The sequence below is a fragment of the Maniola jurtina genome, chromosome Z (genome assembly GCF_905333055.1).
Source record: "Maniola jurtina chromosome Z, ilManJurt1.1, whole genome shotgun sequence".
Lineage (NCBI taxonomy): Eukaryota > Metazoa > Arthropoda > Insecta > Lepidoptera > Nymphalidae > Maniola > Maniola jurtina.
Genome location: NC_060058.1, coordinates 2,775,563 through 2,798,783, shown reverse-complemented (window position 1 = coordinate 2,798,783; position 23,221 = coordinate 2,775,563). Strand labels below are relative to the sequence as shown.

The 23,221-nt window shown below is 40.2% G+C and overlaps 1 protein-coding gene across 1 annotated transcript; it reads right to left on the bottom strand.

Annotated features, from left to right (window-relative positions):
- Window positions 1–11,020: 11,020 nt before the first annotated feature.
- LOC123880346 (paraplegin) lies at window positions 11,021–22,219 on the bottom strand. Its single transcript, XM_045928440.1, has 16 exons — window positions 21,935–22,219; window positions 21,078–21,227; window positions 20,530–20,667; window positions 19,884–20,021; window positions 19,466–19,559; window positions 19,007–19,140; window positions 18,456–18,620; window positions 17,638–17,789; window positions 17,047–17,269; window positions 16,495–16,628; window positions 14,859–14,995; window positions 14,247–14,449; window positions 13,671–13,790; window positions 12,797–12,982; window positions 11,688–11,930; window positions 11,021–11,065 (listed from the first exon to the last, which is right to left on the bottom strand). Exons 1-15 carry the CDS (start codon window positions 22,160–22,162, stop codon window positions 11,718–11,720), a joined length of 2,415 nt encoding a protein of 804 aa, XP_045784396.1. The 5' UTR covers window positions 22,163–22,219; the 3' UTR covers window positions 11,021–11,065; window positions 11,688–11,717.
- Window positions 22,220–23,221: the final 1,002 nt, after the last annotated feature.

Here is a 23,221-nt window from a genome sequence, read left to right as displayed (position 1 = left end):
CCGGATATGACCCCGTCTCCGCGCTCGACAGCGAACTCTAGCCGCCGTCGCGCGGAGACCAATCCCGGACTAACAACCCCGGATATACTAAGAAGCCCACTAGGGCCGTAAGCCAAGATGGCGGGCCCTAGCCGGTGAAATCCCGGCTAAAAGATCACCACCAGGGTACAATGTTGCCCTGCGCCTCACCCGGGTAAGGAGGCCATGCCTCGAGGCCCGTACCCCCGCTTGGCCGTTCCGACCAAACGGAGAAGACCCGTATCGGCTCGATGATTTGTGGAGGGATGTCAGCGCACAGGCAGGTGGTGTCGGCCATTTTAATTTCAGTACCGATTTCAGGAATCGAAGCGAGGTGAAGCCGGTAAGGTATTTAATGGTGGGTCAAGCCTTTCGGCTGAAACCTAAATATACGTTTTTTACCCTTCGGGGGAAAAACGTTTCTATTTAGGTGTTCGAGCCTTTAGGCTTGACCCACTGTGAGATGTTTAATATCTGCCGGCGCTGACTTAGCGTACTGTGACTATGTATGGAGTATGATCCACTTAAAGATTATGTTCCATTTAGGGATGAGAAAATAAGATATTATTTTCTTAGTAATTAATATAATTCTTTCATCGTAATCACTAACATAATGTTAATGTCATAAGTTTAATTTGTACTCGTTTACACAATCACAGATATAATAATTCTAAATTGTGAAAAAAAAACTATTAATCACACATTGTTTGATTTGCAATAATATTTCTTGTTCTAACTTCTACTTCCTTAAATAAGTGTTTCAAGAAAATTGAGTTTCTACGTCAATTACCTTTGCGTAGTACCTCATCAATATCAAGGTTCTTGTCGGCCCAGTTGTCTGTAGCAACAGCTGACCTGAAACTGCCGAGAGAGGCTTTGACTTTAGCATCTTTCAGAATTAGCCTTAGCCAGCCTGCTATTACAGATCTAGATGCGGCTTTGACTCTGTTCCGCGTAGTGATGAATATGTTTGTTAAAGTTGGGTCTGCTTTCCTCTGCTGTTCTGATTTGTTTATCAGTTTTGGTATCCAATAGCAGAGGTCAAAAATAATCTTATCGCTCCTCGACAGGTACCAATCCGATTGCGGGTAATTCGCATTATCCGTTTTTTGACCCAAAAGAGGGCCAGAATACGATTTGCTCTCTTGTAATTTGACCGCGGTCCGCGTCTATGTGGAGCAAAGTGAAATCATGAATGCGACGACCATCAGCGAGGAGTAGCAAAGTTGCCACGTGTTGAGAAATTTTAAATAAACTCCTCGATTTTCCTCTGCCAATCCAATTTACAAGATCCATTCCAAATGTAAGGACATCGTATAGGAGAATTTTTCTTTAATAAAATTGCTTTAATGGTTTTCTTCACTAATGGATGGTCACTTAGGGGAGACGTGTTACAAGGCTTTGTGAAGGTAGAGATTTCTGACTTATGGACCAGTACAATTCTTGGGGCTAACTTTTTAACTTCGTAAAGATGAATTAAGTATCTGGCTAAGTCGCCGGGACTTGGCGTCTTTGGAGATACGTTGTTTGTCTAATGTCCATTGTAACCATGCTCTCCAAGAGATCTGTAGGTTCTAAACATGGAGTGTCTCCAGGCTGATTGTAATATAGTGCGTTTCAATTCGCTCCAATTTGTTATCTCATAGGACCAGCCCGTACTTTCCATACCTCCAAAAACAAATTCTGATTTCTGAATGTTCCAAGGTTGTAGGTTTGTTTGTAAGTCCAGAAGGTGGTCATTTAGATTTTGAATTCTGTAGGAAGCCTGTGCCCTCTTCTTCACTTTGGTCCTCCAAAAAACTTACTTCCACTTCGGTATCACTGAGAGGTAGTGTCCCTGGGAACCATTCAGATATTGTAGCACACGTGGAATTAGCGCTGGCGGTGGAAAGATCCAAGCCACTTTGTAATTCCATTGCCTGCTGAACGCGGGTATTTGCTTGTAGCTCCTTGTAGTCTTCGCTCACATACCTCGGGACTACTGCAGAGGATTTGCTCGCAAAGAGGTCGATTTCTGGTGTGTCCATCTTTTGAAAAATTGTCTTCTGTATCGTTAGATGGAGGTGCCATTCTTGATGAATCGCGATAGGCAGTCAGCTATTCCGTTCTATCTGCCTGGCAGGTACTTCGGAATGATGGTGATTTTGAGTTGCTGTGCTAAAATCAGGATTTTTGGGGCAATCTTAAGGAGTTTTTGTGATTTCGTCCCACCGTTTCCTTATGTAGGAGGCTGCTGTTCTGCTGTCTGTTTAAAAGAAGATTGTTCTCCCCGAGATCTTTTCTAAGTTCATTCGAATCACTTCGAATAAGGTCCATAATTTCTTTTAATTGCAATGCCAGTGGCTTTGATAGACACTCCAGTGACGGGACTGTTCCTTGCCGTTTATTATAGTACCCCATCCGATGTCTGAGGCGTCGGTGGCTATGAAGATTGATGCTGGGGCGACTTGAATATTCGATGCTTCCGTAATATTTTGGAGCCACCAGTTCTTTCTTTTATTTGATCCGGCAACGGGAACCTTTGTATCTCCGTATGACCGAGAGTAATTTTGCTGCAATCTGAATGCGTCTGTAATACAGAAAGCCTAGTGGGATTACATTGGCCGCAAAGTTTAATTTGCCTAATAACCACTTAGCGTCCACCCAACACCATTTGCCTTTGGAGAGAGTATTAACAGGGCTCTCTCCGTCACTCGTTTCATACAATCGTAGTTCCAATTTCATTTGAATATTAAGCAACCAAAGTCCATGAAATTTTGCAGACATATTCTAGAAACTAATATCTGTGTCTGTGGTGTTTTAGATTTTTCTAAAAATATGTAGTTTTAAAAGTACAGGGGCTCAAAGATTTGTATGAAATTTTCAGTACCGCGTAACTTTGAAACCGAATATTTTAACAGAAATCTGGAAAACCACAGACATAGATATTAGTTTCTAGAATATGTCTGCAAAATTTCATGGACTTTGGTTGCTTAGTATTCAAATGAAATTGGAACTACGATTGTATGAAACGAGTGGAAACGAGTGACGGAGAGAGCCCTCTTAAGGATTGAGTCTTCAATATTGGAAATTTTTGAAGTGGGTAAGATTTGCTTATTGATTTTAGTATCCCAACTAAAAATCAAATAAATGCGTGTTTTTAGTCTCAGACCCATTTTGTCTGTGTTAATGTGCCACTTTTTTTTTTTTTTTAAACTACTGTATCGGATGCCTGTTCAGCTAATAAATCTGAATTCTGATTCATGGGCAAGGAATCATCTAAATAAATTATAACTGTTATGCCCTTTCCACGTAATATTGATGCAACCCAGTAAGTAGTTTTACTTAAAATTGATGGGCACTCGATAATTCCAAAATTACCGTTCCTTTTGGTTTTGCCGCAGTCGGGTAAAAAGGTAAGCAATTCATGTTGTAGACATTGCTATCAAACGCAACAGATAAATAGCTCTTGTGTGACTCTTGGATGGGAATATGACAGTATGCATACGAGATGTCAAATTTTTAATAAATAATTCGCCTGCTGCATCGTCTGCGATACCTGCGACAGGCTTATAAGTCTAAACTTTGGCGGTTGGACGTAGGAGTTTAGGCGACGCAAGTTAAAAATTAACGTTAAATTACGTTTAAGCAAACGTAGTGTGGGACGCCCTCCAGCACGATGGACCGACGATATAAAGCGAGGCTGAGGACCGGGTGTGGTGGCGCTCTTTAGGGAAGGCCTATGTCCAACAGTGGACGTCCACAGGCTGACGATGATGATGATGATGAAGTTAAAAATTAATCTATGAGGACCGTTAGGTTTTTGTCTTAGGAAAATTGGCGATAAATAACCGGGTTTAAAGGTGTTAAGAGTATTTGCACCGATATTTAATAGTAGATTTTTCATTTGTTAGACATGTCCTCTGAGGTTTTGGGTTCATACGATTCGATATTACAGTTAGAAAACCTTGTATTGGGGGGTTTTTTATTAAAGGGTATACAGTAACCTCTTATACCTTTGAGATTGTCTCTGATGCACCTAACGATTCCCATAGATCAAAGCTTAAGCCAAGCTGACCAGGTATGAATACCTGCGAATTAGGGTATTTTTGTAGTGGTTTGAGGGGTCCGGGCTTTGTTAGTGCCGGACGTGCCACTATCTTGTTTTGAGCGAAAGTCACGAAAATTGCGCTGTTATTTTTGTGGCTTATATTCTTTAAAGTTTTTGGATCCTTTTGAGGCTGTTCTTCTTCCCAGTCTTATTATTGGGACTAGTTTTCTTCGAAAAGATCTTATGTGTGTACCCCCCCTCCCCCTGATCCTTTATCGCTTCGGATAATTTTCCTTCAGAAAAGTATCAGAGGGTGGTATGTCATGAAGAATATTGCTCAGCACTTTGTTCGCTGGCTTACAGGACTCTCTTCAGGCTTGAATTATTTCGTCCCTTCTGCCAGGAGAGTATTGCAGTAGCCCGTCAGATATTTTCCTAAAAGAGCTGTATGTGCCAAACATATTATGATCTTGGATTTGGATCTATTGAACGTGTTAGGATCCATTTTTTGGTGAGCTTTTTTTTGAAAGCTGTTCTTTGCGGCAGCGACCCATATGTTTTAGCACCCAGGGTCATATCTGTTTTCTCTCGTTGTGCTGTTGAATTCCAGTTAGGTGTTATTGCTGCCAAATGACTGTTGACAGTAAGTGCCAAAAATACTGGAGTGGCGTGGAATGTTTTTTGAACATCGGCGTATCTTATGTTCTTCCAGCCGTCTTCATTCAGTCGTTGACACTTCTGATCTTGATCGACGAGGTTTGGATCTGCTTTGGCTAGTTTGGTTTCAGCTTCAGTGGTGCAAGGTGAAAAGTCACACTGCGGAATATTGCCGGTTGCCTTAATAGAGTCCAGTTTTCGTTGGGCCTCAGCGATTTGCGCCACTAATGTAGCTTCGTCGGAATCAGCATTCATTGGGGTACTTAATAATGAGGTGTTTTCCTGAGGCAGAACATTCAGAGAGGGACCTCTAAATTCATCCTTGGGTTCAGTACTGTCTGGTGCTGATTCGAAGGGCTCGTCTAGTTCAGAAATGCCGTGGTCACTCTTAGAAGCGAGGATTGAAAACCCAGCTTGCAACGCTTGATCGCTTGGGTTTGTTTTGTAAGACGATCCATCATTTTCACCATGAATGAATCTGTTACGGGAGCCATGTATGGATCTAACGATTCATAGTGTGATGTTTTGCTGTCGCGCAAGCTGATAGGGGATGTGGAACCCCGTTTTCTCGGTGTGCTTTCGCTAGACGAGGCTTCATCCCTTGACATCAGCCGCGGTTTCAGTGGTTTGATTGTCTTAATGAAGTCCTCGTAGGATTTATCATGAATCTTCTCCATAATGCTATGCGGGGAGTATAATAACGCCCTCCCCAGAGGCCATTCTAGCAATTTCCTTTTTATTACCGATATTTCTTTTCCCATAGAGATGCGTCATTTGGGTAATATGCCGTAGCCATCTCGGCCGTCGGAATTGCGACTCTTAATTTTGCCTCTATCTTATCCCCAAACAAGTAATTGTGTAGTGAGACAGAGTCGTGAGTAAGATAGATCTTGGATCTCTCACGACCTCCTGTCGTCGGGGTAGGTATATTCAATAATTTGAACTATTCTGGAGAAGGAACCTTCTGGTTCTAGTGAGACTGGTCTGAGACCTAGTTCTCCCATAGTTGTAGACGCCATGATCTGGGAAGGTAGCGAAACCGTCATATGAGATGAGTTTTGCTAATTACCACTTTTTGTTAGTTGATGTGACGACGTATCAATTGATACGACCGGGCGTCTCAATTGAGACGACCGGGCGCCTGGGTCGTTGGATTGAGTCTTATCGATGCAACTGGACGTCTCAATCGATGCGACCCAACGTCTCAGTTGATATGACTGACACTGGAATTCTTTCCAGACTATCATGGTGCTATTCTGCCATCACCTAAGAAAGGTTTTTCGACAGTTTGTCGTTCATTGCGAGACGACAAGAATTTCATAATGACATTATGAAATAGTTCGTAGCGTAACTACGAAAATTATAATATGTGCCGGAGCAACATATTTTAGCACCAGCTTACATGAGTGATTTCCGCATCAAACTACGGACACCGATGTAAGACTATTATTAACGATTTGTTAGTTATTAATGTAGATGCTTACATTAGAATAATATTTAATTTTAATTCAATGTTTTTGAAAAAATTCTGCGGAATTAATTTCTTACTGACGACGCTGAGATTCAAAAGCGTACTGAAATTAAAATGGCCGACACCACCTGCCTGTGCGCTGACTCCCCTCCACAAATCATCGAGCCGATACGAATCAATGCTCGGGTTGTGTCGTTACGAACTACTAGATGGCGCTGATGTTCTAAAGGGTTATCTCACAGTGGGTCAAGCCTAAAGGCTCGAACACCTAAATGACTAATTTTCTTCATTACGAGAAATAAAACCCATTTGCCAGGTACCCACGAGATTTCTTCTAGAGTGTAGATAGTAAACTGAACTGAACCGAGCAGAGTTGAACAGGCGTCCGCGGGCGGACGACTACGACTTTGGATGCTGCCGCTGCCATTTCAGTGAGTTTTGAGCCTTAGGTTAAGGATCGGTCTGGATGCGCTGTCCGAGCGAAGCGGAGACCAATCCTTAATCTAAGACTACTGTTAATATTTTGAAGACACCTAAACTTCTGTCCCCGTTTCTAAAAAGTTTTAAGATGTATTTTGGATACAATGTTAAGTATATCTTTAGGAAAATGGGAATAATTGTTACTGAAAATTTAGTTTCATTTTCATCGTACAAATTCATAATCGTTGTACATCTCAGAAAGCTTGATACTTCTTTTCTACTACTGACTTTTCACTAAGTTTTTTGTTTTTGTTTTACTAGTGGCTAATTCTGTTAAGTACAATTTCTCAACTGAACTAAATTGAGGGATATAACCTCTAAAATGAATTATTCTGGATTACATGTATTTGATTGAGCATTATTATTTTATTGACTAAGTATTACTTAATCATTTTCTGTCACAATGTCGCATTATTAACTTGTTTTTTGTTACTTAGGAATAAAATGATTTTTCGCGGTAGCTATTCAGAGATATTTTGTACCGAATAATATTTAATGCACGGTTTTATATCGTTCAAATCCATTGGACCCCTTTAGCAATGCGCCGCGCAACAATTAGGGCCCCATCATGAGCGCCAAATACATAGAACTTTTTTCGGTTTAGAATAAAAATTAGTCTAAAATAGTAACTATGACAATTCGCCTTAACTTTAGAAATCTAATCTAATCGTAATTACATTTTGTGTACATTTTATTAAAAAGGCACAAAAACGTTTAACGCAAGGTGCACAAAATATTCAAGAGGCATAATAGTTATTATAATAGTTATTTTTTATTATTGTTATTTTAAGTTATTTTTAAGTTTTATTTTCTCATGTACAATGTCCGCGCTGGTAGCATAGATTATTATACTACTAATAATGCGTATCTCTTATAAAACGTAAGAAATTGTCGTGCAGTATTATACAAATTAGCACACGGGTATTTTCGCATGTCGTTCTTTGGCATTTAAATCGTAATATTTTTGTAGGTGAAGTAAATTGGGACGTTAAACTTGATTATTATCACACAGTATACCATTTGAATGAATGAAATGGAATGAATCCTTCGCAAAAATAATGCTATGGGTTGACAAAATAGAATGAAATGAAAAATATTATTTTGATACAATATATCGTTTATAGGTACATATTATTAAATTTACTAGGCCCTACACCTTTGTTTCTTGTTTGCAGCACACCTAATGATTTATTTGATGAGGCGGCTTTAATTAATTGCTTAGTATGTCTTTGGTTATAATATGTACTTTTTACGATTGCTAAGGCTTTATAAACTAACTAATGTATGATTTTTTTATGTAACCTAATATACTTTTCTGACTGAAGAGGTGTCAAAATTGACGTCACAATATACATTACACAGTTGCGATTTTAATGTTATTAAGAATTCAGACCAAGATCATCAACGATAGTGGCGTAACAACGCAAAGCGAGGCACCTGAAAAAAATTATAGCCTCACATATAATTATGATTCTGACTTTTAAGGATACATTTTTTTTATTAAAAATATACAATTAAACTAAAACTAATTAATGTTAAAATAAGATCATAACTTTATAGCATTCGGGCCCTTTAGAAACGGGGGCCTTTAACTTTTTGACAGCCCTGAAAAATTGTTGTTACGCCTCTGATCAATGTGCTTAGTATAAGTTATCGAAGGCAGTAAAAAAAACCACTTTGACCTTTCTGACTCTCAAAGTCTAATTAATTATTATTATCAGTTATGACATAAATTAAAATGCTCATGACCCAATGATTCATCTATTCACCAATTGTAAAGAACAACTATTTAGAGAGCGCAAAATTCATAAAAAATGTCGTACTTACGTTTATTTTAAAAATAAATGTCTTTTTTTTTACTTTTTCGTTTTATTTGTTTCTTTTTGCATGTTTTGGTTCAAGCTTCAGCCATTGCAACTAAACTCCTTCAAAAAAAATTAAGTACCTATGTGACTGATTCTGTTGTACACAATCTCTAAACAAAACTTGACAAGTCTAAATGTACTGCTATCTCTTCCATAATATTATCTGCGGAAAAGGACAGCACTAGATTTAGGCATCAGATTTAATCTAATGTACAATAGAATTAGCCACAATAACCTTCGGTTTACCTAGGACCGCGATAACACTTTTAAGTTTTACTCACTTAAGTGAAATTTTCAACTTACGTAAGTTGTAAGAAAATATGATAAACTACTTATAAGAGTGTTTACATGTCGTAAAAGTTAATTACATAATCTACTTATGTGAGTGAATCTTACAGTTGAAAACGCGGCCTAAAGCCTCATTCGCACGAGAGCTTTTTTAACGTCCGTTAAAAAAGCGTTCAAATAGAACAAGTGCATTCCCAAGTATCTGTTCACACGTCAACGCTTTTTTAACGCGCACTTTGTATTTTCAGCGGAACGCTTTTTTAACGCTCGTGTGAATTAGGGCTAAGGGTGATCGCGTAAGAGACGACCTGCAAAAGCAACCACCTTTCAAACGTCAGCTCTGGTATCCAGCAGTTGAGGCTAAGCTAACTAACATATAAGCCACGCGTACTATCGTCAATTGGAAGAACTCCTAGCCTTCAGCAAGTTTCATTGCTAGTGTATAAAGCAACTCAATTTTCAATATATATTGGCGTTACCATGACTTCGCTCGCATTTTATCGCGCATCTAATACTGCTGGAGCTACTCAGATACTGAACCTAAGTAGGCTGTTGCGCGTGCTCTGTGATTGTCTTTAATACACTGTCATTATGTCAACGCTGAGGTCGTGATATGCGATCACCTAGGCTCAGGATGTATAGGAGCCGTACAGTCAAATATAATTTCATTTGTGTGAACGAAGTCTAAGCCTGCATTTACACATTCGCCATCGCGCACGCCAAACGTCATCGATATAATCGGTGATTATGTCGCCATTGCGAGGTTACAAGACAGAAGCCGAGGGTGCCGACTAAGTGGCTCGGCGGGATCTCTTTCGCGAATGTGTAAATACACCTGTAAAATGCATCATACGATCGCTGCATACGATATTCTTGGATCACGTCCCTGGCAGTTCGCGTTTCTTTTTCTCCCTTACTCGTACTCCTATACCATTTTGAAGAAAAGCATTTTTCAATAATATTTAGCAAATATCTATAAAATTGGACCGAAATAAGGCCGCCTACAATTTGAAGTCCATCGTAAACGCCACCGACACAACCGTATATTTTGTCAAAACAATGCAAAATATTACGCGTACGACAAAGTATGGCCCGGTTTCCAATCAAGCGGAGCTGAGCGTAGATGGTTCAGTCGACCAATCAAATTCGCGAATGTTTCTATCACGTCATCTATTAAAAATTTGATTGGTCGAACACTGCTCCGGTTAAGTGGAAATTGGGAATTTGTATTGATAAGACACATCGCCGATTAATTCATTTTGAAGGCAGTCCTATGTTTGTTACATTCGAAGACTGTTATTGATTTTAGAATATGTACCACATACTATAATAAATTCAATGTACCTATCTAGCCTGTTTTAGATATTATACTGTAATCACTTATCAGTATTTATTATACACGAGTGTGTGGATAGTATTTTACCGTATAATAATGTGTACCTTCTTGATATGATATACCCACTTATATGAAATTTTCGACAATCGGTGTTTACTCCGTGTCTTATCCTCTTGATTGTGAATAAAATTATTTCCCCAAAACAGTGTTTTATTTATAAAAGAGCATCATTATGTCCAAGAGAAAGTGTTTGTAATAAGTATATAGGAACCTGTACCATATTTCATTGTACCTATTATATAGTACGTGACAGGTCGAGATGGCAATCGGAGCAGGGGACGCCCCGCACAACTTCACAGTCCCCGGGCTTACCCGGTGCGGGGTAGAGCTGGTGTGCGTTGCCATCTCAGTCAATTTTCGCTCACTTCAAGCTCTATCTGAAAATTTCGTCAAAACCGGTTCAGCCGCTCTAAAAAACCTACACCGGCATAAATTTTGAGAACGCACTCACCATTTTTGGTAGATTATGGACTAAAATCATACTTGTGAATGACAATTATTGACACTGAGCAAATACCAATGGTGATTGTGTTCCAAAAATGTATGCCTAAATAAATAATTGAGTGTAGGTTTTGGAAAAGTGAGAGAATGTCATCCAGTCGGAGGTGATTGCGATCGTCACACTGTCGCAATCAGGTGCTATCACCGTCGCAATCAAAATTTAATGCTGTGTCTATTGGCTTGATTTTCACTTGCACCAGCATGGTGGACTGTCGCCTAAACCCTTCTCATTCTAAGAGGCCTCCCGTGTTCAATAGTGGGCCAGCAGTGGGTTGGTGGTGAAATAAAGAAGGGATAAAATAAAAACACGTATATCAACTGATGAATTATATTCTAGCTAGACTAGTACATTTAGCGTCACATAATACCAGAGTGAACTAGAGTGAGGGAACTCTCGGTTTGATCCTGAACTGACAATCGGCCAAATATGAGGCTATGGGTGACGTAGATCGAAGAAAAATTGTCGTTTTAAAGCTTACCTAGCGTCAAATCTACGTATAGTGCGTACATTTTAGATCTTACTTGCCATTTTAGCTCTGTGTCATTTGTCATGTAAAAAGTACGGTTCACCTTAAAATTAAGGACTTAAATTTCTTCGTCTGTTGGTGTTTGCTGGCGCGCGTGCGGTGCTTTGTTGGAGTGTTTTTTTGTGAGAAGTGGCCAGTTTTTGTGTTCTGCTGGTGTTTATTGGTGGTGGAACTGACTGGGAAGCGATCTAAAGGGGCGCCGCGTGTATGTCGGCGGGCGCCGGCACAGACGAAGTCCATACTTATGCATATAGTTTCCATAACTTGCAAATAACTACAAACTTGACATTGGCTAATCAATGTAAAGCCAGACGAGAGAGAGAAAAAAGGACTTAAATTGTACTTTTTATATGACAGTTAACACAGAGTTAAAATGAGGAGTGATATCTCAAAATGCATTATAACATTTGACGTCGAAGCCTCAAGGTTTCTTATAAGTTCCCTAACTGTCGTGAACTGTGATAATACTAAAAAGCATCGAGTCTCAGAGCCCCGGTTGGGTCTCTGGTTTGGCGGACGGCGCGCCGATGGCGCCACTATCGCTGTCTTCAGGGTTCGCGGCGTTTTCCATACTCCTCAAGTTACTCTCGAATTCCACCGGGTCAATGAATTTCTTCCTAGGGAACGGTGGCGGGCCTAGAATGCCTTCTACGTCTTTGAAATTGAGCGTTTCTTTCTTGATCAACTCTTCTGCGAGCTGTAAAAGAAATAATATTTTTATACACAAATAGTTTTTGACAGTAAAATAAATAAAACATTTCTATACATAAATAGTTTACAGTAAAATAAATAATATTTTTATACATAATAGATAAATAGATTTTAATGTAATCATTTTATCCGACTAAAGATACGTTTGCATGGGCAATTGAAATTCCTCAACTCCAGGCAATTTAGCCAAAAACTATGCCGTCACGACCACTTTTTTTTCCTTACCATAAAGCTCCATTATATAATGGTAGCTTTATTCCTACTACGATCTAGCCTATGGGCTAGTAAGTAATTTTATTCTAGCTTAAACTTCTACTTATGAATAATTTCTAAATCTAATTTCAGTCCAATAACTGTCCTTAGTTTATTCTAATATTCTTACGGTCCACTATGTTATTGCGACCTAGATAAAAATAAAGTAGCACAAACACTATTGCACAATCACTACTTTTATGCACTTTTTAACACTAGTTCGAACGGCTTGGTTCTTTTCAACGACCACATGAAGCAATTTACTGCATTACCCAGCAATACCTTAAAATTTCAGCAATGATATGCAAAATACCAGTTACTGCTCCAGAATGATCCATGCATGCTGCATATTATAAATGCGAAAGTGTGTTTTTTTTTACTTGTTGGTCATTGGTTTGATGATTCATCCTTTAATCACATCAACGGGCCGTCGCCCCGTTTTGATGACGTGACTTTTTGCATGATAGTTTAAGACTTGGAGAGTGACATAGGCTACTTTTTATCCCGGAAAATCCAAGAATTCCCATTGGATTCTTAAAAACGTAAATCCACGCTGACGAAGTCGCGGGCATCAGTTCATATAGTAGAAAAACCACTTACAGCTTTAAGTTTGTCCTGATTCTTCCTCAGAATGTCCTCGGTGCGGAAATAAGCGTCAGCGATCAGCCTCCTTGCTTCCATATCTATGAGGTTCTTGAGCGCTTTGCTGAACGGAGATTTCTCGCGGTCTTTGATGCCCGGGAACGATAGCAAGCCTACTTTTGGGGACATGCCGAATACTCGCACCTTTAAACAAAGAATAAAAAGTCAGCTGCGATAGTCTAGTGGTTAATAGCTCGTTCACACAGGCTGCGTAAGCGTAGACGTAGCGCGTACCATTGCGTTGTAATGTATGGAACATGGCACACCGCTTGCGTAAAGCGTGTACGGATGCGAAACCCGGTGTGTTAGGGGTTTACGCGCGTCACGACGCAGTGTCACGTGTACGTGCTTGGTGTGAATCGGCCTTAAGTTCACGACAGTTAGGGAACTTCTAATAAAACGTAGAGGCTTCAACGTCATTGGCAGGCAAGACACATTCACTCTTGTCTTGAATACTTTCAAAAGAGAGAATGAGCATCTTCTAGGCAAGCGCACTGCAACCTAACCTCTGTTTCTCAGGCATGATTGTCAAGCGCAAGCCTAATCCACACTAAAATAAAGTAAGGAGAGGAGAACCAGATTAATCACATCGCTCAGCGTGGGGCGAAGCGGCGCGCAGATAGTTCGAAAACACGATAGAAGTTGGGGTCCCAAAGTCCCCTGGAAAGGCGAACTTCTACCAGAAAGAGCAGTGTTGGAGGACCCCCACTGGGTAGACGGACGACATCAAGTGAGTTGCAGTTCCCACAAGAGACTTATGTCCAGCCGTGGACGTCTATCGGATGATCACTTTCGGGTTAGGATTTCCTTTCGAGGTGATTATATATTTTACCTGTGCATAAGCAATCTTGGTGACCTTCTCCAGATCGTTCTGAGCGCCGCTGGTTATAGAGTTGAAGGTGATAGCCTCCGCCGCTCGGCCTCCCAGAGCCATACACATGCGGTCGAATAGCTGTAACCAAAACAAATATAAAAAATGGGCCAAGTGCGAGTCGGACTCACGCACGAAGGTTTCATGCCATCGTACAAGAATCAACATTCTTTTTTATGAACTGTTCCAGTTAAAAAAACACATTGTGTAGGTAAACAAACTATTATTATTATTATTTGCAATTGGCCACAAGGTGTGGCCAATTCTAAGTAATAACCTTGTCCATGTAGTGACGCGACCTTGAAGTTTTTAACCATCCCAAAATCGCCCAGCGCACCTGAATAGGTTTTCATTTCAATAATAGAGGGCTAATACAGAGCTCTTAAAAGCCGGTAACGCATTGTCGGTTCCTCTAGTGCTGCAAATGTTCGTGGGCGGCGATAATTACTTACCATCGGATGACCAGACTGCTCGTTTGCTCGCTATTTTTTTAAAAAGAGAGTTATAGAAGTTGTTAATTAATCATTTCGAACCTACCTCCTCTTTCGAATACAGCTTCTGATCAGAAGTGGTGTATTGAGCGAATCCGAGCGCCTTATTCGTCCGAGGAACTATGGTGACCTTGAGGAGGGCGTCTGTGTGCTCTAGAAGCCATCCGACCAGCGCGTGCCCAGATTCATGATATGCTACTATCTTCTTCTCGCCTGGTGACATTGCGTGGCTGCGTTTTTCCGTGCCACCTGAAATTATTTTAGTATTAAAAGTCAAAGTCAAGTAATTAAAAAAAAATAGGTACTACTAGCTGATGCCCGCTACTTTGTCCGCGTGGATTTAGTTTTTCGAACTCTTCGATTTTCCGAGATAAAAAGTAACCTATGTGCTAATCCAGGATATTATCTATCTCCATTCCAAATTTCAGCTAAATCCGTCTAGTAGTTTTTGCGTGAAGGAGTAACGAACATACACACACACATACACAACGAATCTAATATACCAAATCGATTGACACCTCATTCATCAAAATCGGCTCAATAGTTCTGGCGCTACGGTGGAACACTCATAAATACAAACCGACATACATACATAGACAGCTAAAATCATAACCCTTCCTTTTGGCTTTGCCGTAGTGGGGTAAAAACAAGCGCTCACCAACAACCCTCTCGACGGCGTACTCAAGGTCGGTCGCTTTGACGATGTTCTGCTTGTGGCGCGCGGCGTGCAGGGCCGCCTCATTGCACACGTTCGCGATGTCCGCGCCGCTGAACCCCGGCGTTAGGTACGCGAGCCTACAACACAATACAACATCATCAACCCATCGCGGCCTGTACATCTCCCTCCAGTCACTTCTGTTGGTGGTGCGCGCCGGTCGCCAAATTCGCAAGAAATCAATCAACAATTACTGGATACACGAACCCAAGCTTTACTATTCACGACGCTCGCACCAGATGGCAGCACGGGTACATTCATTGGAAGTCAGTGTAGAATACGCTAATCTGAATCACACTAACAGAGTTTTCCGAAATCTGCACTATGTATATGTAGAAGTGTGTACCAAATAAACACTTTCTGTTTCTTTCAAACAAGCTTTCTCTTTTTTTCAACATAAAGCAGTTGGCCCAGCTGGCGAACACACCCCACACACACACACACACACACACACACACACACACACACACACACACACACACACACACACACACACAGACACACACACACACACACACACACACACACACACACACACACACACACACACACACACACACACACACACACACACACACACACACACACACACACACACACACACACACACACACACACACACACACACACACACACACACACACACACACACACACACACACACACACACACACACACACACACACACACACACACACACACACACACACACACACACACACACACACACACACACACACACACACACACACACACACACACACACACACACACACACACACACACACACACACACACACACACACACACACACACACACACACACACACACACACACACACACACACACACACACACACACACACACACACACACACACACACACACACACACACACACACACACACACACACACACACACACACACACACACACACACACACACACACACACACACACACACACACACACACACACACACACACACACACACACACACACACACACACACACACACACACACACACACACACACACACACACACACACACACACACACACACACACACACACACACACACACACACACACACACACACACACACACACACACACACACACACACACACACACACACACACACACACACACACACACACACACACACACACACACACACACACACACACACACACACACACACACACACACACACACACACACACACACACACACACACACACACACACACACACACACACACACACACACACACACACACACACACACACACACACACACACACACACACACACACACACACACACACACACACACACACACACGTCGTCGTCGTCGTCGGGGTCGTGCACACACAGAGACAGGCGTGTTCGTTGCGGTACGGATGTTTATCCACCTAGTTCCACCATCTAGTTGGGGAACGAACAGGAGAACGTGTGCCCTCCACGTTGATTTCGATGGTACCACTGTTTAATGTATCCAAAGAACTTGACGATTCGCCGATAGAAGGTCAACTTCTTAATTCCGGCCAGACCTAGACCACGAAATAAGGACCTACCGTTTCACATAGTACGATGGCAATGTTTCCAGGACGATGTTTTTGAGATGCCTTTCAAAGATTTCTTCCCGCTCTTGCAAAGTGGGTAGATCGATCAAAATGTGCCTGTCGAAACGACCGGGGCGAAGCAACGCCTGCGCAACAGAAAGTTAAGTTATAGGAGTACATTGTAGCTTCGATAACGATCCAAATACTAGATGCATTAAACGTCGCTTCAATACTGAATAGAAATCCATCCAAATTTAAAATTTTGGTATTGGCAGAATAAATATTAACCGTGGTAGGCGGTTCACATGATGCCTGGGCCAAAAGTGCCCACTAGGGCGGTCTAACGCGTTTCGAAGGACCCAGATTGAATATGACATGTTCATGTTGTTTCAATGGTCCTCTAAGAAAGCCCCTATCTTGACTGTGAATGTCAGTGTTATATTCCGGAAAATCAAAGAGTACCTGAGAAATTTTTGAAAACCTACGCACAAAATAATCCAAAATATAAATAATAATTTTATTAGCTAAATTAATTATTACTGGCTGTAATGCTTTTCAACAAACCTTGTCCAAAACATCAGCTCTGTTAGTGGAGGCCAACACCACGACGCCCTCGCGGCTCTTCATACCATCCATTTCCACCAGCAGCTGGTTGAGGGTCTGTTCTCCCTCCCCGCCCCCCGGTCCCCAAGAGGATGTCCCTGAGGCCCTGGCCCTGCCTACTGCATCCATCTCGTCTATGTAGATTATGCATGGTGCGCGAGCTGCTGCTTCTTTGAAGAGGTCCCTATTGACACCAAACATTATAAATCTTCAGAGAGGCAAGGTTCACACATTGGTATTTTAAAAAGTGAATCTAGAAAAGGATATGACGTTATAATAGGGATGATGACTATTAGTCAAATCAGTGACTTTTATCAAAAACACTCGCTTAGTAAGGGAACTTGTATGAAATTCTCAGAAGTGACATCATAGACATTTGAGATAATTTGACGCACTTTTTTAGTTAAATCGATAATTTGCTTTGCTCAGATTTAAGTCACTGTTGAAACGAGACAGCGCTATACCGCTGGCATAAATCTGTCTCATTTTAATTGAACCTTAAGACTAAGCAAAGTTAAAGTGCGCTCTATAGATTTCAACCTAAGATGATACCTGACTCTAGCAGCTCCAAGGCCTCCGATCATCTCGATGAACTCCGATCCATTCATGGAAAGAAATGGCACATTGGACTCTGTTGCTACGGCTTTAGCTAGCATAGTCTTTCCGCACCCCGGCGGGCCCAATAGCAATGCTCCTTTAGGAACCTGTAAATACAATATGAACGAGTTACTTATAAGGTCAGAAGTTTTTTTCATCATCATCATCATTATCATCAACCCATCGCCGAATCACTACTGAGCACGGATCTCCCTCTCAGAATGGTTTGGCCATACTCCAAGATGCTGCCCAATTGTGGATTGTCAGACTTGACACACCATTGAGACTACTATGGTGTACTCTCAGGCATGCAAAAGTGTCCTCATGATGTTTTTTCCACCGTTAAAGCAAATACGAACCTTTAAAATGTTACAGGTGCGTGCTCGAGATCGAACCCCCGACGCTCCGAATAGGAATCCGAGTTTTTATCACTAGGCTTTCACCGCTCTTAGTGACGCTAAATGTAATAACTATATAGAGCCCTAATTAAAATCTTGTCGCAATTGACAGACGTATGATGGCGATTACAAGACAACGCTATTTATTACAAAGCGCTATAAAATTCCAAGGTGTGTCACCTTTTCCCCTGCCTTCCCTGGATGCTACGAAAGTCAAAGTCAAAGTCAAAATCATTTATTCAAAGTAGGTACAATTGTACTTCTTTTGATGGTCGAAATTGTTAAACTTGTACAATATAGTGGTGATAATTAATTACGTTACTTAAAACTAAAGCTACGAGATATTTGTGTACTTACATACATTACTTTACATACCTTTGCACCCAAGCTTTTGTAATGTTCGGGTCTCTTGAGATAGTCTACGAACTCCATAACCTCAATCTTTGCCTCTTTGAGTCCGGCAACATCTTGAAACTTAACTCCTCTGCCTTGTCCACTCATAGAGTCCACTAGAGTGAACTTTGCTCTTCTTAATTGACTCTGAAATTATAGTTTTTACTGAAGACGCGTCAACCTGGGTAAAACGACTGACCGTGTATACCTACGCGTGACAATACTACAGACCATTCAATATAATTTGTCCCCTGCCGTCATGTTGGCACCATTACTTTGTTTGCTTTATTTCTTCGTCGAGGCTGTTATAGATAGATGAATTTCTTAGTAACAGAGTTGCGTGGAAGCAATGGCTGGGCTTTTATTTGCCCACTGGGCCAATGGTGTGGTGATTGATTTATGATTTGGTGAAAGATTGAAGTTATGATTTGAAAACAACAACTGCTGAACTTTTATAATCTGTGTTCCAAACCAGAGAGTCATAAATGTAGCATAAGATACAGTAGTAGTTTGATTTTATAAGGTATGCTTACAAATCCACTCAGATTGATGTTAATCTTCATCGACTTGGTGGAGTACAGGAAGGACAGTATGATGGCAGCTATGAGAAGCGTTGTGAAGATTTTCCCCGCCACACTACCGTTTCTGTCATATATGACGCGGACCCCTAAAACATACACCAAATTGAATTGTTTTTAAAATGAAGTACCTTAAGAGGAGTTTGTTCGTAGTGCACTCCATACAAATGTATAATGGATATATTTTGAGAGAGGACTTGACATATTTGCTCTATGTGTCAACTGTCATGTTAAAAGTATGGTTTAGTACGGTAAACCATACTTTTGTTGTCACCATAGGACAATTCACAACATTTTTAACAAGTGTGAAAGTTTTAACAAAAGTCGAGGCTTCCCTCACACTGGCAAGCTGGGCTGTGAAACAACTAGGTATCTTTGATTTGACGTCACAACTTGCCTGTTTTCATAACTTACCTTCTTTGACTCCTAAACTCAGCTCAGTCTCCCGAAGTTTCTCTTCAAAACGTTGGATGTTGCCCACATTCATATGATACACGCGGTGGTTTGTCTAAAGCAAACATAAGTTATAAGTTAAAAAAAAAAAAAATTCATTCCATCTGCCTGTGGGCGTCCGCTGCTGGGCACAGGCCAAGAGCGCGCCACTAAACACGGTCCTCCGTCTTCCTCATCCACCCACTCCCCGCCACCATCTTCAGGTCTCCAAATTTTTTTAGGCGCATTGCATGGTTATGGGTCATTGCATGGTTATGGGTTTAACTGAGGAAAGACAATTTGACAATTTTTGCATATGGCCAATCAGTCAAAAGGTCTTATTTATCGGTTTAAGTCTATTTAGTGATTGAAAAATCAGCTTTTAATTTAATTAACTTACTCTCTTTCCTTTAATAACAGCCCCTTCATACAAGATGATAGTTACAATTTCCAAGTCTGGTCTCACAATTATTTCTTCCACTTCACCTTTAGAAAGCATGGAATAAACAAATTCATTCCATGACACATATCTGATCATCTGTAAAACAAAATATCATATTTAGTGTAAATTATTCTGCTATTAGTTATCAATAGGTTATTTAGTTTTTATCAAAACTGACTGCATTTTATACCATGATTAATGCTTTTTGCAAAAAAAATTACTTAGTTTATTTAAATCTTTATTTTTTGCCGGGGTTTTATCACTTTGACTCATTTATATTGACTTGACTAACTTTTCGCCAATGCTCTTAAATTCTTGAACAGTTACTATTTTAATTTGCCCCAGTGCCTTACCTCACTTTGAGTGTTGTCCCCTGGCACAAGATATGACTCATTTACATTGACTTGACTAACTTTTCAGCAGCCAATGCTCTTAAATTCTTGAACAGTTTCTATTTTAATTTGCCCCTGTCTTACCCCTCTTTGAGTATTGTCCCCTGGCACAAGATATGACTCAGTTACATTGATTGACTTGACTAACTTTTCAGCAGTCAATGCTCAAGAATTCTTGAACAGTTCAATTTAATTTAGCTCCTCTGTCTTACCTCACTTTGAGTGTTGTCCCCTGGCACAAGATATGAACTTAGTGTTATCAAGGTGAATGTCATCAACATCCAAAAAGCTGCTTTAATTAACAGGGAGGGTAAATTCGGCTCATCATTATCTTTTTTCTTATTGCTATCCTGTAAATTGAAGATAAGTTTATAGAAACAAGAGTGGATGAAACAAAAGCAATGTATGCATAATAAAAAGTTGCCTATAACATTGGCATTCCTTATTTTGAAACTTATGGCAGTTTTTAGAGTTCCACAACGGAGTGTGTATTTTTATTGCCGCTATGGCAACAAATAATAAAAATTTCAAAATGGCTACCCTGCATATTTAAAAAAATTAAAAAGTTACATAGTGTTATATCTTGTATGATGTCCTTGTTCGGATTCCTTTGTGTGTGAATCCAACTCACACTTCACCGATTTTATTTAATTTTCTAATTCATCTTCAGCCATAGCTTTCTCTATTGACTGCAAAGTGATCTATCTTGTTAGGTCCTAAGTGATTAAAGATAGAGAATTAAATATTCAAAAAAACACACCTTATCCTTATCATTCTGATTGTAACTAGTAGAACTTGTGTGTAGATTTCTGATATTAGTGTTATTATGAAACAAACAAAACCCTGGTAGATTGGATCGCTGCAGCAGGGCACATGCTGCTTTGTATTCTGCATTGAAATGCTGTACTCGCTGCAATATAATATAATGAAGGAGCTGTAACGGCCTATTAATTAAGACATCCATGTCCTTCGCAGGAGGTTGTGGATTTGATCCCGGGCACGCATCTCTAACATTTCAGAGCTATGTCCAGATTAAGCAATTAGATATCTCTTGCTTCAACAATGAAGGAAAACATTGTGAGGAAAACTGCACCCGCCATAGAGAGTAGGTCACCTGAACGTGGGATGCAGCTAAAGTGTCTGCACATGTTGCATCCCAAACTAGCGACCTGCCCATCTTCCAAAGAACAAGCATCATACCATCAGGTCTTTTACCATCGCTACAAGCCAAACCAATATGTTCTAGTACAGCTGGCACATGGACGGTGGCAAGGGGTCTCCGGATGATGTTGTTAAGGATACTATGGCGAGAAGCGACCAGTGCTTTTCGAACAAGAGTCCCTAGTGATCGAAAGCGTCGCAGACTTACTACTAAATTTTGAAATGGTGTTTTCAACTAAATGAAGAACTGATGCTTCTAATACAAGAGTTCCTAGGAGACGAAGACTTATCATTTAAAATTTTAATGGCTAGAGCCAAATTGTACAAGTTACTCTTCAACTTAAATGTTGCGCAATTTTTGAAATCTATTTCGATCTTTTGGAATAAATCGTAATAATAAATTAACCCATGAATTGTTCTATGCAAAGCCTGTTCTATGTAATAACTCATACTTACAGGATGTCGCGATTTACGCGTTAGATTATGTAATGCAGACACAGATTTGCACAAACTTAATAAATTCGAGTGTTTACTTATTTGCCGCCCGATTAATCCATTTTTCAACTGCAAATATAATTTGGACTGATCTCGTGACGGCGATAGTGCAGGCAATCGTTTTATTGATAACATCTGGAGGAATTTTGTTAAATTACAATTTAAATTACAATAATAATAAAACACCATAAAAAAACAGTCCACCACAGTCCACAGAGATACCAAAGAGTATGTACAAAGAGTATGTAATCACTACGCACTACCAAAATCCACTCCGCTATAAGTCATAACTAATACCTAATCTGTGCTTCGGTCACCCTTCCATTGGTAACTAGGTAGGTACCTATCTGATATCTGTCACTAAAAACATGGTAAAAAAAGAAACTGAAACTTGTTCAAAACTTCGTCTTCAAAGTTCAAATTTAGGAAGTGCATAGAAAAAGTAAATGATCTAAAAATGATGAATCGGAATCGTTAAAATCACTTACACAATTGGTAACAGTGTATTCCGATTCTTTATAAATTGCCCAAGCAGAATCTTCAAGTTCACGTGTCAGCAATCCTACAGAAAGCGCACCGATCATTTCAGAATTCTGTTTGAGGCAGCACTGTGTACAATTACTGTGTGTCATATATACAACTTATAATTAAAAGTTAGAGCCTCAATAGCTCAGCCGGTAAAGGAGTGGACTGAAAACCGAAAGGTCGACGGTTCAAACCCCGCCCGTTGCACTATTGTCGTACCTACTCCTAGTACAAGCCTGACGCTTAGTTGGAGAGGAAAGGGGAATATTAGTCATTTAACATGGCTAATATTCTTTTATTAAAAAAAAAAAAAAAATTACTTCTTACAATAAAGAAGCAAATATTTAAGTGCGGAAACCAGCCCTGAGAGAAGAAGAAGAAGAAGAAAGAAGCCAATAATAGTAACTATGAGTCGAAGAGTAATTGATTACATTGATCTGACGATTCAGACGATGATACTATGGCGCAGGTAAAAAGTTTAAATAAAAAAACTAATAATAGGATTACATTTCACTCATGTTATGATGTCTTAGAGCTATTGGGCTAAGTTGGATTATGAATGTTTTCTTGCCAACTTTGTCCAATTTGGCCAAACAATTTACCTAGCTTCCTGTATTAGTACAGCCATTTTTTCCATGGAAAGGAAATCCTCATGGTCATTTTGTTCCCTAATCAAATAGTGCCAAATTTCTACCAGCTAAAAGTTTTCTTTTTTCCAACCAA